General features: G+C 31.3%; 3 protein-coding genes across 3 annotated transcripts; 1 reads left to right on the top strand and 2 right to left on the bottom strand.

Moving 5' to 3' along the window:
* Positions 1 to 1,200: 1,200 nt before the first annotated feature.
* LOC110995807 (alpha carbonic anhydrase 8) lies at positions 1,201 to 2,077 on the bottom strand. Its single transcript, XM_022263150.2, has 2 exons — positions 1,894 to 2,077; positions 1,201 to 1,675 (listed from the first exon to the last, which is right to left on the bottom strand). The coding sequence occupies exons 1-2, from the start codon at positions 1,940 to 1,942 to the stop codon at positions 1,290 to 1,292; spliced, it is 435 nt and encodes a 144-aa protein (XP_022118842.2). The 5' UTR covers positions 1,943 to 2,077; the 3' UTR covers positions 1,201 to 1,289.
* Positions 2,078 to 3,055: 978 nt separating this feature from the next.
* LOC110995831 (endoribonuclease CG2145-like) lies at positions 3,056 to 5,716 on the top strand. The gene is made up of 6 exons (XM_022263187.2): positions 3,056 to 3,511; positions 3,674 to 3,785; positions 4,006 to 4,090; positions 4,164 to 4,316; positions 4,851 to 4,939; positions 5,421 to 5,716. The coding sequence occupies exons 1-6, from the start codon at positions 3,138 to 3,140 to the stop codon at positions 5,655 to 5,657; spliced, it is 1,050 nt and encodes a 349-aa protein (XP_022118879.1). The 5' UTR covers positions 3,056 to 3,137; the 3' UTR covers positions 5,658 to 5,716.
* A 128-nt stretch (positions 5,717 to 5,844) lies between these two features.
* On the bottom strand, positions 5,845 to 14,336 carry LOC110995833 (5'-nucleotidase domain-containing protein 3). The gene is made up of 9 exons (XM_022263189.2): positions 13,944 to 14,336; positions 13,690 to 13,865; positions 13,059 to 13,286; positions 11,944 to 12,078; positions 11,495 to 11,652; positions 10,994 to 11,180; positions 9,652 to 9,792; positions 8,692 to 8,843; positions 5,845 to 7,812 (listed from the first exon to the last, which is right to left on the bottom strand). Exons 1-9 carry the CDS (start codon positions 14,092 to 14,094, stop codon positions 7,608 to 7,610), a joined length of 1,533 nt encoding a protein of 510 aa, XP_022118881.1. The 5' UTR covers positions 14,095 to 14,336; the 3' UTR covers positions 5,845 to 7,607.
* Between the last annotated feature and the right edge of the window lie 346 nt (positions 14,337 to 14,682).

Genomic DNA, 14,682 nt, shown 5'->3' with positions numbered 1-14,682 from the left:
TACAGGGAAGTGAAGGAAGTGGTGGCAATTCGAAGTCATTCATTTCAGTGTCGAAAAGGATGTTATGTTTTCTATAGAATAAGTATTAAGCCAATGGCGGGGTTCCCCACTGCTATCAGCATGTGTCCTTATAAATTTTGGAATTTAAATATAAAAAGAAGATTAGCCTAATTACCTAACTACGCATTTCTCGCATCTATTAAATCCGTAACCTTGCAGTTTGTGTAAATCTAAGGATTTCACCTAACATACTAGATTTGTTAACAGATTAAAGAAACCCCTGAAGAGCTACACTTGTTATCTATTCTTTATAACTAACTTATGTCAATCATCCAAAGATAGATTCAAAACGAATCATGAAAATATAATTAATAATGCATAAATGCGGACGCCTTACACAATATTATGTCGTGTGTACGTATTGTGAACTGCAAAAGGTCCTGTAGACGCAACAGCAGTCTGACTCACAATCGAAAGTGAAAGTAGCACATTTGCCGACCCCACCCGTTTGAACTTACACTGAACGGGCATTGACATAATATTTAGTTGGTTTGAACAATAATTTAGGTCGGAACAAATTATTTAGGAGTTTATTTTACGAGTTTTTTAATATAGTATAAACTTGGTATTCAGCAATGGACGAGGATCCTAACTATGGGTCAAGCCTTGTTGTCCTTGATCGAAGTTTTAAAAATAGTCCATCAATTTAGAGTATAATCAAAATAAATATAAAATTATCGACACTTCCTTTATTCTATTTTTATTCATTTATTGCCTTATATCAGAATCAATATATACATTATAGCTATTGTTAATAACATTTATTATAACATAATTCAGTCAACAGTAATTGAAATTAATGATAAAAATAGGTGTGTCTGTTTTAGTTTGAATTTCTAAATAATAATTTTGAAAAATAAGATCGTTACATTAATCGATTGTAATAGTTTTAAAAACCGATTAATCTAATTTATTGGTGAATTTCTTAGTCAATTAACATTTGCCCAAGACATCCAAGAAAATGTCTCCCTCGCATTCCCCGTTCCGGAACTAGCTTACTTTCACTTAGAATAGGTTTTACGACAATTATTTACGTCTTAACTTGCCTTTTATGTCATGAGATGTATCCGGTTGATAATCGCGATACTGACCAGATTAACTCGTAATTTCTAAATTAGCCTAAGGTATAAAAACATTAAGTATATATTTATCATTATTTATTGCTTTAATGATAAGTCTCAAAGAATTATACACAAAATTTGAGTTACGTAACAATCTTTCTAAATAGTTTAGCCTTGTTTGACTGCTTGGCTGTAACTGTAGGGGCGGATAGGGCTCGCTTTTCCTTGACTATCGTAGAAGTTCACAAGTTGCTTCACGGAACCAGGTCCAGGGGTTGTTATTGGATTAACAACAGGACTAGGATTTACTGGTTTTGGCCGGATTTGAACAGGAGGGTTGGTGGCTGGTACCACTGGTATCGGGGCCTGTTTAACGGTAGTCGGTGCTGATTTATATGTAGTTACAGGTTGTGGAGCTGGAGTTGGAGGTACCGGGGCTTTGCTAGGCACTGGTGTAGGTGGGGCTTTTTTACTACCCGGTCCCAAACCACCAGCTTCCATGTTAATGAATGCTATGTTAGCATTTTTGTCTATGGGCGCATATGTTTTTTTGCCTGTAAAAGATTTTAAATAAATTAATAGTTTATCTATGATAATTTAATTAACTACCGTTTCATAGGGAAAAGAAGACAAATTACACTAATTTGAATAGTACACACTAATCCGTAATCCCAAACAAAAGTTGACATGGGATGCGAAAATTTCTAAACATTCAACTAATTTGCTGACAAAGATTATATCTTGCGTATTTATGAAAGTAGAGAATACTCACATTGTACGTAACAAAAGGCTAGGAGTATAACAAATGCGTACAGCTTCATTTTCCCACCGCGCACAGTACTTATGTCGTGTAGGTATAGACTATAGACTAATATGTTTTGACACTGAATCGTCGAAGCTTGTTTGTAATATGTCGGGGCCGCGTCAGCCTTCTCGATTTACTGGTCGAGTATGATAGCTTCACGATTGACCTTTACAAGTCGTGGCCTTATGATATGTTCTTCTCAGTATTGAGATTAAACTGTAGGTAAATTTATTTAATGTAAACAATTTATATTTTTGAGTCTTTTAGCTTTTCATATTTCGTGTTCGAAGAACATTGTGTAGGCATATATAGGCATATATATTCTTTGAATATAAAAAGTATGGTCATGATAATAATTTGTTAAAATGCCTTTATTTAGAACTACACAATCGTAGGTAAATTGAAGCATCCGTCTATGTTAATAAACACATACGTTGCAAATCAAACGTTGGTAGTTCCTGTACTCTTGGAGAATTGCGATGGATACAATTTCATATTTCTGAAACGCATTACATAATAGTGTCTCAAATGCTCTTTGTTTTGTATTAATAACAACAATTAAGAATTACGGTTATTTTGTACAGTTCTGTACCAGCACCCGAGCGGAGATGCTTTAAGATGATGCATAATACATTAAGTAAAATAAGATTTTTCTCGACGTGCGCGCATCACGCAAGCTGCATTGCCCGTGGGCGCTCGGCTGCGACGGTGGGCTTCTATTGAGTATATTTCCAACGGACTTTCTTTTATGTTCACATGTATGATTTTCAAAAACTCACTCGTATTATTTAATTGACCACTTTCTACATATAATTTAAAGTGCTCATTATAACTTGTCTAGCCTAATCGAGTTTCTTTTATGTACAACTATTGCATATATTATAAAATTTTCACATTATACTCTATTTTACTACTGTAGGTACCTCATGCAGTAAACAATAAACGAGATATTCTTTTTTGTACAGCACATTACCGCCAGTGTTAATAAAGATGAAGGTCAATTTTGTGTACAACATAGCGATTCTCATTACCAATTCACAACAGCCGACGATGCTAAAACTGGAAATCCGCAAGCTGAATCTTAACGTGTCATATCTCAGTCCATACAGAGTAGATGACGTAACCCAAAGGTCGTGCAGTATCGCTACTTACGGGGCACGAGTATCACTAGTACGCCGTAAACGAACTCTAGTTGTTGTGTATCAGCCATAATGAGGATTGTTCTTATATTATTTCTTTGTGTGGGGGCTTCCATGTCCGATGATATTGCTTCAGCTGCAGGCCAAATATTCAATAGTATCCTGCCAAACTTAATCGGCAACTCTGTTACCGGACAACAGGGCAACACCGCTTCAAACACTCTCCAGCAAATCGGAACCGTCGTCGGTGGCGTGGTTGATTATGCTAAGAAAAAGAGCTATGAAGAGATGCTTAAACAGGTGCAGGACTCGACAACGGACGAGGACCTTCTTCGCATCAGCGAGGAAATGTTCAACGCTGACATAAACAACGCCTTTAACTATATTCAAGTAAATTTGCAAGGCAAAACGAGCCCTATGTCTAAGAGCGACGAAGCACAGTCTAGGTAAGAATGTACTTTTCAAAACGCTTATTTATTACATTAACTACACTTATACATATATGTTTTAGTTTTAAGAAAAGTCATATATACCAAAGTAGAGTAACTTTATTATAACCCAGCAAACTACCAGCCATTCATCTATAAAATGTTTAAATTTTTTTTCAGTCTTTTAAATGTTCCGGAGAATGTATGGAATGGACCGACAATCAGGCCATTCGCGGCATTATTTGATAATTATCACAAGAACGTGATAAGGCCAGAGTTCGTAACACCAAATGTAAGCACGTTTGATATGTTTTGATAACAACTATTAGTACATATAATAGATATATATAACTGTGTTTAACTGCATTTTCTTACTAATAATAATTGAACATAAAGAATAATCATTATATGCAATTACTAAAACGTAAGTTATGTCCTAAGCAATGCTATGTCATATATTGCTTTGGATATAGACTAAACAAAGAATTTTAGCCTACGGTTTTATGTTGTAGGAGGAGACTGAACAAGTCACATACATTAATACTATCCTTGCTACTGGTCCTATGAGAAGTTTGATGACATTCCTGGTGAGCAAAGGCAAGTAACAAATTCATAAAGAGGCAATATTTCTCTTTCATCAGAAGATAAGTAACACATTTAATGTTAACAGGTCTTAATCAAATGAATGAATATCCGGAGCAAGTGGAGTTATTGAAAAAAATTTGGTTTACGAAATATGCCCGTCATTGGACAGGACTGTGTAAATGCAGTTGCGCGTTTGAGAACGTCTTCATGGCCGAACTGAAATCCGACCAAGTTTTAGGTAAGTCTTTTCATTTCCCGTAAAAAACATATATTTAATAAATATAGAGTATTTATACAGCTAAACTTTTAAATAAAACTGGTATCATTGTAATGTTACGTATGTAATGGTGAATGTGGTTAATGACAGAACAGATTTTTATTTTATACATATGTAACTTAAATGACGTTGTGGTTTATCACATTTTCCTGTGAATTATTGTTATGTAGAGGGAGGGTAAAACTTGCTGAGTTTCTTGCCCGTTCTTCTCAGAACAAGTCCTCCTGGTAGTTTTGCGAACGGATGGCGTAGTTTTGCTCTTTTGTAAACGTTTTTGACATTCATAAGCATGCCCTAAGATGCATCTAAACTGAATAAATGAATTTTGATTTTGATACAATTTAGTAAAGGTTAAGTTTTTTTTACGAAGTCTTCCTTCCGAGTAACTTTAATATGAGAGAAAATACAATTTTATAATTAATATCATCCAAGTTATCAGGAAACAATGCTATGAGTACACACTGTATTGTAAGATGGTTTAATAATTTGTTTCAGGTCTACACAGCTGGTTGTTCTTCGCGAAGCGAGAAATGGATCGCAAAGCTAACTACCTGGGCTACATCAACAAACTGGACTTAGGAGGAGTAAGTAAATCTTGTATTATCATTAGCCTTTCTTGATCATGTATATCTTCTCTAAGCGAAAATCATAAAACAGATACAGAATATACGCAACCTTTTTGTTGACTCTATCTTAAAGCATTACCATGACTCAACTTTAATGGGATTGTAGAATTCTGTAATTGTGATGATCTCAGTGTAATCAGACTAGATTTAATTAAGGATAGACTGTGTTTATTGAACGCATTTTCTTATATAATTCAAAAGCGAACAATATTTTCGAAAGTTAAAAGATTAATGAGTTTTTGAAGCACAGATTTTAATATTCAAATAGTTTTCATTTTTTAATGTGTTTTAACGATCTTTAAATGAAAATTACTTCTTACACTGCAGTGATGACTTTGGGCATATTTATATAGCAATAAATAATAACTTAAAATTCTAGTTATGTACGTTTACTTGGATTTTATTTTGAAAGGGTATAATTGAAAGTCATTATTCACAGAAAGGGCTGATTCTCAAGCAACATTCGATCCTTAGTGAGACCAAAGATGCACCTGAAATCACTATGTTTGTCGGCACATCCCCTGAACTGGAGACAGCCTTGTACACTCTATGCTTTATGGCACGTCCGGACCGTCCTTGCAAGTTGCACTACAACAACATACCATTCACCATCCAAACCAAAACATTGAAAGCCGAAAATCTTGTTCTCATCGACACTGCATACCCGGTTTTCTAATTCATATATTATTATAAAATAATGTGGTAGTCATATTTTAAATAGGTTTAAGACCACCTTCCTACCTTAATAAAAAAGGTTTTTTATTTAAAGGCATTTTTAATGTAGTGATTTGGGAGGTTTCCGCTAGAATATGCTTGCAATAATATAATAATTATAGTCCACGAATATAGTAATAAAACACGAGTTTGACACAACTGTTTAATGGCACATGTTATCATAAGGGGCACAGTATTATGATATATCTACTTTAATTGACTGAGACAACGAAATAATACAACAATTAAAATATAAAATAAAAGTCTTTAACAATTAAATTTTATCTATGCGTAAACAATGAGAATTATCTATGGCAAGATCACTTTCACTATAACTATAGTAATAAATTAGGTGTTTGGCACACAACGCTCTGAATAAGCTTAATAAATTTAAAATCGCATTTCCAATTATTGACAAGAACAAATTGCCTATTACTCATCACAGTAGGACGTAGATTTTGGCACAATTGATAAAACATCAATATTTTATAAATGTATTTAATCGCTTAACAACAGTTTCTTGGAACATAAACCAAAACTTTACGTCCTACTAATTTACAGTAGCTTTCCATTTTTAGTTGTATGGCAACCCCAGAACATAGTATGTCAAAGTACCGATATAATACCTCATATGATATCTAGCGCTTGTTATAAATGAAGCTCAAGAAAACAATAAGCTACGTATATTTATAATACTGTGTTCACTACATAATATCTTTTGTTAAAAAAACATTAAACACATCATAAATTAATAAAACGGTAACACTGATTTGATTTTTAACATTAATGTAAAAAACTAAATATAAAACGAGATGATTGCTTCAGTTTGATTAACTTTGACTAGTTTAATTGATATGGTTTTCATTGAATTGTAACTCACATTTATAAATCCGTTATGAAAACATTTTAAGAATTAGAAAAGATAGTTTTTCTAATTAATAGGAACTACTATTGAGCAATACCTTTCTATAATACCAGTTGATTTGAGATTTTCTATAAAACTATCAATGTAGCGTAGATTAAAAGCGTTCACATATAGATAGATAGAGCGTAGAGATTTTCATTCATATTTGTTAATGACTTGAGTATTGATGAGAATCGCAATCAACCAGATAGTTTTTTTTTAGATTAGTGCCTTTGCCATTCCCTATATAGAATTAATACTTATAAGCATTACGGCTGGGATTTTATACATAAAAACAAGTTATAAAGCTGGACTTACTAATTGTAACAAGACCTTTATAAATGATAAGCCATTTAAAAATCAAATTAATTATATAGTTATCAAAAACTAGTTTTATTCCTAAACTCACCCACGACCATTCGATATAGTAATGGATCTTCACATTTGAATGGATTGTCACATTTACTAAATGCCAAGAGAGTAACAAGGACAATGTATTAAATAGATGAGGCTTAGTGCGTTAACAAATGGCATTAATTCATTAATATCGAAGTAATGAAAACCATTAATTGTATAATATCTACGCTTATGAGATAACAATAAACAAAATCGATAAAACAATAGTAATAAAATATATAAATTTTCAACGTTGTTTTTTGAACCTAAAAGTATACTCTATAAAACAAACAAAGATATATAGAAAAAAAACTTATATAAAATGGCGGTAGTCATAGTTTCGCTTGCACAGTTGTACCGTCTCTGTTCAAGCGTGTGACGATTTTTGTATTCGATTTTTACCGCCTAATCTAACCGTAAGCTAATATATAATTTGTTTTTATATACATGGAATAAACACGTTAAAAAATACAATATCCTTCAAAGTTTCGTTGATTTCATGATTGGGTCATAAATACTGTGCGTGTATAATGCAAAATATACTGTATTAATATAATATTATCATATACTATAATATAATATATTATAATATACTGTAATAGACTTCCTATTCTAGACGAAATAAGAACCATATTCGTGTGGCATTACACCACGACGAGGATAAAACGTGTGAGTTAGTGAGTAGTTTAGAAGATGTCGTATATTTGACGTGTAGATGTCCGCGAATCGGAATAAACGCCTTGAAAAGTACGTAGGATTGTGATATGTACGAAAAACACTTCCAAATTGAGGGTTAAAGACTGATTTTGTTGCGTTTCTGAAAAGATAAATTAATTTTTAACTACATTTAATCAAATAACAGCAATTGGCGGGAATTGAAACAGGACAGAGTGTTCTGAAAGTTTCCCGTTCAGGAAGCTAAGACATTGTGGAGTTAATGAAGTACTCAATAAAAAATATAATAGAAATACCTAATTTAGACAAATTTAATCGACTTTCATATTCCCTCGAGAAATCTGTTGATATCAAAAGCTAAACTTACTACTAAACGGACTCCTTTGAAAACTTGTAAAATTTTTGTAAAATTGACAAAAAGCAATGTTATTTTTTAATAACACGTCACACGAACAATATATGCTTATCAAACGATTAATTTTCGTTAATTTCTTATGTTAATATATGGAACAGGTAAAACACCTACAAGGCATTAACAAAAGACAAATGTCCAAGGACAATTTAAATCAATATTAACGTTCCATATGAGGATGTTATTATATCTTCCAGCATTTATACAAACTATTATGTCATTGCTATGTTTCACTGCAAGTACAACGGTCAAACAAACAAACAAAACAAAAATCATTTATTCATATAGGTAAAATAACTTATGTAACACTTATGAACGTCAAAAAAAGAAATATACATTAAATGATTCTAATTTTACATTTATTGCCAGTTCTCAAATCAAGGGCGTAGAACGGAAGCGAAGAACTGGCAATAAACTCTCCGCCACTCTTTTTAATCGCCAAGTATTAAGTTTCATATTGATTATATGACACATAGAGATATATATGACATATATTTCATATATTCAAATATAGTTTTACTGAGTCCTCTATCCATTCTATTCATATTATCGTATCATATATTTAAATAATAAATAGTACTGAGCTTCACTAAGCCGTGAACATATTACCTGAGGTAATCTCTCTCAGCCATCCATTTATCAATGATCTCTAGTGCCTCAGGCTGCTTATAGTCTTGGTGGTCCTCGATAAGCTGGGTGAGCATTTGAAGCCAGTTCGCGTTCTCTTTGAACGTCCTTGTGTTTAGTGTGTTTATTTCGTGCTGAAATTATTTAAATTCGATTACATTTTAATGTATTAATAATTAAGGTTATTTAAATAATAAAACTAATTAAGATTTAGTTTGAGTAAGAGTATGTCTTTATTATTTCATGAAGAGTCGGATCCAATCACAATGCAGCATTTTTGAAGCCTATAAGGAGTTTCTAGTTTCAGAGCATATTGAGTAGTTAAGTCTTAGTAGCAGTCGTTAAGTAGATTAAGTTTTCGGTATGAAATATTAAGATTTAAGATGCGTTTAACTAAATTTAAACTTCTTTTCCTATTCTCAAGATACCTAAGGCATCCTGGCATACAAACTGTGTCTACTGTGGGGTCGTTCAAGTATCCTCTCCCCGTTCCTCTTGTCAGCAAAACTAAGCAACTCTCAAAAATAATATTACGTAATCACCAAAGAAGAAAATCAAAGACCCCTCGCTCCACTAGTTCTTAGGTAATACTCGAACGGTCTTTTTTAGAAGGATTAGTTTTGATCAAAGATAACCGATATCTAGATTGAGAAATTTGATTAACAAGCTAGTTGCTTTGCAAGCTATATCCATAGTTGCTCCCCTCACATTTCGCATTCAATTTAGTTTCGTGTTTACATTTTTTTTAGCATAGATTTTTTCTGTTTGTCTATAAGTGCCAATGTATCAATGTGCCGAGCCTTGGCCAACTTTATATTGTAAATAAAAAATGCTCCCCTTTTTAGTTTACGAAGCAATACTGCGTAGAGTCAAATTATAAATTCCTTACAAAATGTAACAAAAAAACTTTATGGTAGTATACATTTTAATATTTATGCATACCGTTAGTTCGTTAATAATTGCTCCAGTCCGCCAGCCGTGTTCAAGTGTGACGTCAGCGAGATCGCTGTACGGATGATCACCGAAATATAAAACTTGATGGCCACTCCAACCCGTCAGATCCTGCATCTGCTTCACTGTACCCTTATACGTTATAAATTTATTAGTATTGCTATTACATGTTTTGTCCTTATCACTCATATGCGATATTGAAATTAAAAAACGAAATAAAACTATAATATAGTATATACCTTTAATACAAATAGCAATAGTTATCAATTACCTCATAAATATTTTGTCCTTGTGTCATTAAAAAAAAATAAACGAGAGTAATAATCTAAGATTAGTTAAGATTCATGACATATATTAGTTACTAATTAGAAGCGCAAAGCAAATATTAGCAATCTTCGTACACTTGTAGCCAATAAAATGTAAAAGTCAGTTTCATACACTCATAAATTGTAATATAAAATTCTCGTTTCTCTTCCGTTCTACGCCCTTGATTGAAGAACTGGCAGTAAATGTAAAATTAGAAGCATTTAACGTATATTTCTTTTTTTGACGTTCATAAGCGTACATTATGTTACCTACATGAATAAATCATTTTTGAATTTGAATTATATACAATAGGACTACACTTATATATTTTATAAGTTATATAAGTGTCACTTAGATTGAAGAACACTTAAATAAGTCAAGTTAGTTTTTTAATAATCCTACTACCTCTTATATATCGTAAGTTAGTTATTAGCTCATGTTTTAAAAGATAAAGGCTAGTTCACACCTAGCTTCATAAAGATCGAAAGAGCAGAAGTTATTTATTGGAGCATCCCTTCAACAGCCGAGACCGAGACGAGACCACACATTTTTATTGTGAAAGCGTCTTTATAAACAAGCTCTTTATACTGCACTTTAGCTTAATATATATGCTGTGCATTTAAAATGCCATAAAATAAGTTTTAAACTGGCTTTTATGACAACGTCGCGTCAGAAAGCATAATTTAGTTCCCATATAGTGAATTTTATTTATTCTTGGCTTATTTCACAATCAATATATATAAGTGAATAAATAAATATATAATTAACTTAATTTTAATCATCACACCATTAATAAGACACCCTTCCCTTTGTCGGGCGGTTGTTTGTCATTTTTTATAAAGTCGGTTTATATTTTGGCTTTAGAAGTAATCATAATGCATAATTATCTGGTATTTTACTTGGCAACGAAAGCACGTTTATATGAAAGACAAAAATCATCGAAATATGTAAAAATGTAATAACTAAGCAAATTTTCAGATAATTCATAGTCATAATTATTAAGAAAAAAAAGGAAAACAATATATACCTCATAGTAAATAATGCCCTTTTCTAAGGATGTTACTTTTTCCCATATGTGTGTATTTGCATTTTTATCGAACACCCTAATTGGCCTTGAAACTTCTGTGAAAAACTTAGGTTTATTTGCATTTACTATAACGACATCGAAGAAATCTCTCCACTCGTGACCAACAAGCATTTCCATTCCAGCATTCCTGAAATGAGGTTTGGTTTAGCACATATGTATATGATACACTCTAATTAGCTAAATAATAACCTTATTTAGCTGCCATCATAGGTATTAAAAAAAATTTGAAAGTAAAGTAAACAGAATAAAAACATAAATAATATAATAAAGTTAGTTTTGAGTCAAATTTCCATTTCAATTCCAAATACTTAGTCAACTTTCTTTCTTTGCTATTTTTATCTTTTCAAATTCCATCTATATGCAATAAGTAATAACAGTGTCAAAAACATTTTTCTAAAGATATTATTTTACAAAAACTTAAATATAAAAAATAAAACTTACACAAAATGAAAGGGACTGTTAGTGACTAGAAACAGCTTCTTTCCTTCTTCTTGAAGAAGTCGAAAGTATTTTTTAAGACCTGAATTTGGTCTCACGTATTCCTCCACGTTTTGAGCAACGATTTTGTGCATTATTGGATGACAATGTTGTACAGAGTTCTAAAAAAATATATTCAACTAAAAAATTAAAAATCCTTTTAGATTATTAAAATTCATAAAAAAATGTGCGCTAAAACTTTATCAAAATATCCAATAAATTCAGATTGTGTGATACAGTATTGGAACATGTTACAAGAAAGAATGTATGTAAATACAATAATATAAATATGTTGTTTGTATATAAGAAAATGTTATACCAACTTCACATAGGTACTTTTATGACAAAATAATAAGTAGTTAAACTATAAATACAGATTCAAATGAAGATAAGATAATAAAAACAAATACTACCTTGACATCCAAAAAGAGTATCTCTGGATGATAATCTATATGATTTTTATTAAAATACTCAGCAACATTACACAGCAAACCCATTTCTGGTACAGAGAACAAATCTGCCAAATGAACCATCTTTGCTATATTTGTCTGAAAAAATATAAAATGTAAGGAGTTTTAAAAATATTATAATTAATTCTTCAGGCATAGATCTGAAACAGTTACCAAAACAATGTATCCAGATAAAAAAAACAGATTTTAAATCTGGATTATTAAGGATTCAAACCTATTAACACCATTTAGTAACAACTCAAGAAAGTTTTCAAGGTTTTTTTTTGTATAAATTAATGTCTTATTTTTGTTAGTTATGATTAAACCACCTATTCACTGTCCATCTCTACTCACATCTCATAAAATTTTGGCGATAATTTCCATTTAAGTTTGTATTTTTCAAGTAATATTTTTTGGCGATTTTCTTCTACAGTATTTCCTGATTTTTGGGGTCTTTTCATCAATTGTTTCATGAAAAATATGTATTTTGCATTGATTTGTTACATAATATTTTGCTTACCTTTAGCAAGCTGGAATTGATTAGATATACATCAATCCAGAAAATTGTCATAAAATATAGAGTCTAAATTATATAATCAATTATTTGATTTAAACTAGGACACAAGTTGTTCAACATGTAGTTTGCACATGTTTGTATAGCTTCTAACATACAATTCATGAAAGGGGAGATCACAAATGAATGATTGCTTACAAGTGCTGTGTTCATTATATCAATACTTTAATGTATCACACATTTATGCTTACAACACAATAATTTCATTGACCTCAACATCTAGTTATTTATTTACAGCGTTTTCAGCATAAAGTTAAAGAATTTTAAAAATACAAATTAATATTATAATTTTGTATATGTAATAATTTGAATAAATTTCCAAACTAAACCTATTAATGCATATTATTTGAGAGAACTAGGTATAAGCAATGTGGGTTACCGATGATTGATTACTTCATAAAGAAAAGAAAAAGAAAATATTAGCAATGAAATAAGAATTCAAAGATAATATAACACCACTTGTTTTATATTTGTTTCGGGTTTATAACAAAAATCATTTCTTCACCTTGTGAGCCCTTGTGTCACCTTCAACATACGCTATAGGTATAATTCTATTTTTGTACAGTTTAAGAACTTCCTCAGTTGATACAGGTGTCAACCCTCTGTAAACAGCCCCAAACTGTATTTGTAGAAATGAATCTAATTTCAATAGTAATCCCTTTTCAATGTCATAATGCAATCCTCGAACAGCAAAGTCGGGTTTGTACTCCAGATTAGCTATTCCAGCAGGGTACTGAAAATAAATAAGATTGCCTTAATACAAAATAATTATAAAATAACTTTAAACACTTACTACTCATCACAACATGTCAATTAGAAAACCAAACTAGCTACATATAAATACTAGAACTCACCTCTAATTCCTTAGGGAAGTGAGGAAAAATATAGGTTATTTAATGAACACTTATTTTTACCAATCTTAAGTGTATTTATAAGGCAAGGCTATCAAAATTTTATTGAAGATTCAAATTTTCTTAAAACTATCTGTATGGATATATGGGTTGTTTAAATAGTAATAGTAATTGTTAAAATTTGTCTTTATTTATTACAGAATGTTTATAATAATGGGAAACAGAATATATTTATGTGACTTTAATTATGAAAATATAATGTTTTTGTTTATAAAATATTCATACCTTATATTTTTCAAGTAGCATGTCCCGTCCCAGATTATATAGTAAATGTTCAAGACTGGGCTTATAATGAGCAAGTGTATAATCATAATCAAACCCATATACCTTCACCTCAGAAAGATCAAGCTCGTTGCAAGCGAAAACTCCTTGGGGATTGACATCTTGTGGGAGCTTTTTAGCTTAAAATAAATGTTGAATAAAAAACTATTCTTTTGCCAATTTTACTATCCTACATTAAATGTTTATATAACACTTACAGCGACACTTTAGCTTTGTGCGACAGTACGCTTCATTTAAGAGTTCTCTAGTGGAAAAACTCCTAGCAGTAATAAAAAAACAGCATAATACGTCTTTATGTGTTAGACTGCGTTTAATTTTTAAAAATCTGCTGGCACATGAAGTATTCATATTAAACGAATAAAAATAGCACTACTTTTTTAAAATTTCTTACGTAAAACTTGTGTTCATTTTAATATCACGTTATGTAGGATTTTAAATTTTACGTGACACCATTACACATATTTTTTTTTATTCTCAAGCATGAATTGTTTCGTTTCTATTAGTTTTACTTCGACAAACAGGAAGATAAATAAACACTTGTTCACAGCACGTAAGTTTAAACACAGGTTAGAACAGAAAAATAGTGTTACCAACTCAAATTTATAAGACGCCACAATCACAATCGCCGACAGTACAAATAAAGTTAAATGAACAAATATTAAATGCCCAATAAAATAACTTTAACAACAATAAGACATACTTGTAAAACTTCTAATAGAAAGTTGTTTATAGACTAAACTGAATTCATGCATGTTTTTCTTTCCTTTTATTACAGGCAATTTAATACTTTATCTAGATTAGTCTGTAGTAGTTAGGAAAATTTACATAACCAATTTCAGTTACAGCGGTCAGCAACAAATCGTCTGAGATCTGAGAGGTCAACAGGTAAATAGGTCAGGGCAGGGGATGGCCCGTGCGAGGTCTTTTGCCTACTAT

This window comes from Pieris rapae, chromosome 1, assembly GCF_905147795.1.
Source record: "Pieris rapae chromosome 1, ilPieRapa1.1, whole genome shotgun sequence".
NCBI classification, from domain to species: Eukaryota; Metazoa; Arthropoda; class Insecta; order Lepidoptera; family Pieridae; genus Pieris; species Pieris rapae.
This window is presented reverse-complemented; position numbering and strand designations above follow the sequence as displayed.

Coding starts and splice junctions, on each gene's coding strand:
- LOC110995807 (XM_022263150.2), bottom strand. CDS start 1,942: ATGAAGCTGTACGCATTTGTTATACTCCTAGCCTTTTGTTACGTACAA. Junction 1,676..1,893: donor AGCCTTTTGTTACGTACAAT/GTGAGTATTCTC, acceptor AATCTTTTACAG/GCAAAAAAACATATGCGCCC.
- LOC110995831 (XM_022263187.2), top strand. CDS start 3,138: ATGAGGATTGTTCTTATATTATTTCTTTGTGTGGGGGCTTCCATGTCC. Junction 4,317..4,850: donor GAAATCCGACCAAGTTTTAG/GTAAGTCTTTTC, acceptor AATTTGTTTCAG/GTCTACACAGCTGGTTGTTC. Junction 4,940..5,420: donor ACAAACTGGACTTAGGAGGA/GTAAGTAAATCT, acceptor CATTATTCACAG/AAAGGGCTGATTCTCAAGCA.
- LOC110995833 (XM_022263189.2), bottom strand. CDS start 14,094: ATGAATACTTCATGTGCCAGCAGATTTTTAAAAATTAAACGCAGTCTA. Junction 12,079..13,058: donor GTGACACAAGGGCTCACAAG/GTGAAGAAATGA, acceptor ATATTTTTTCAG/ACAAATATAGCAAAGATGGT. Junction 7,813..8,691: donor GCTGAGAGAGATTACCTCAG/GTAATATGTTCA, acceptor TTATCTTTTCAG/AAACGCAACAAAATCAGTCT.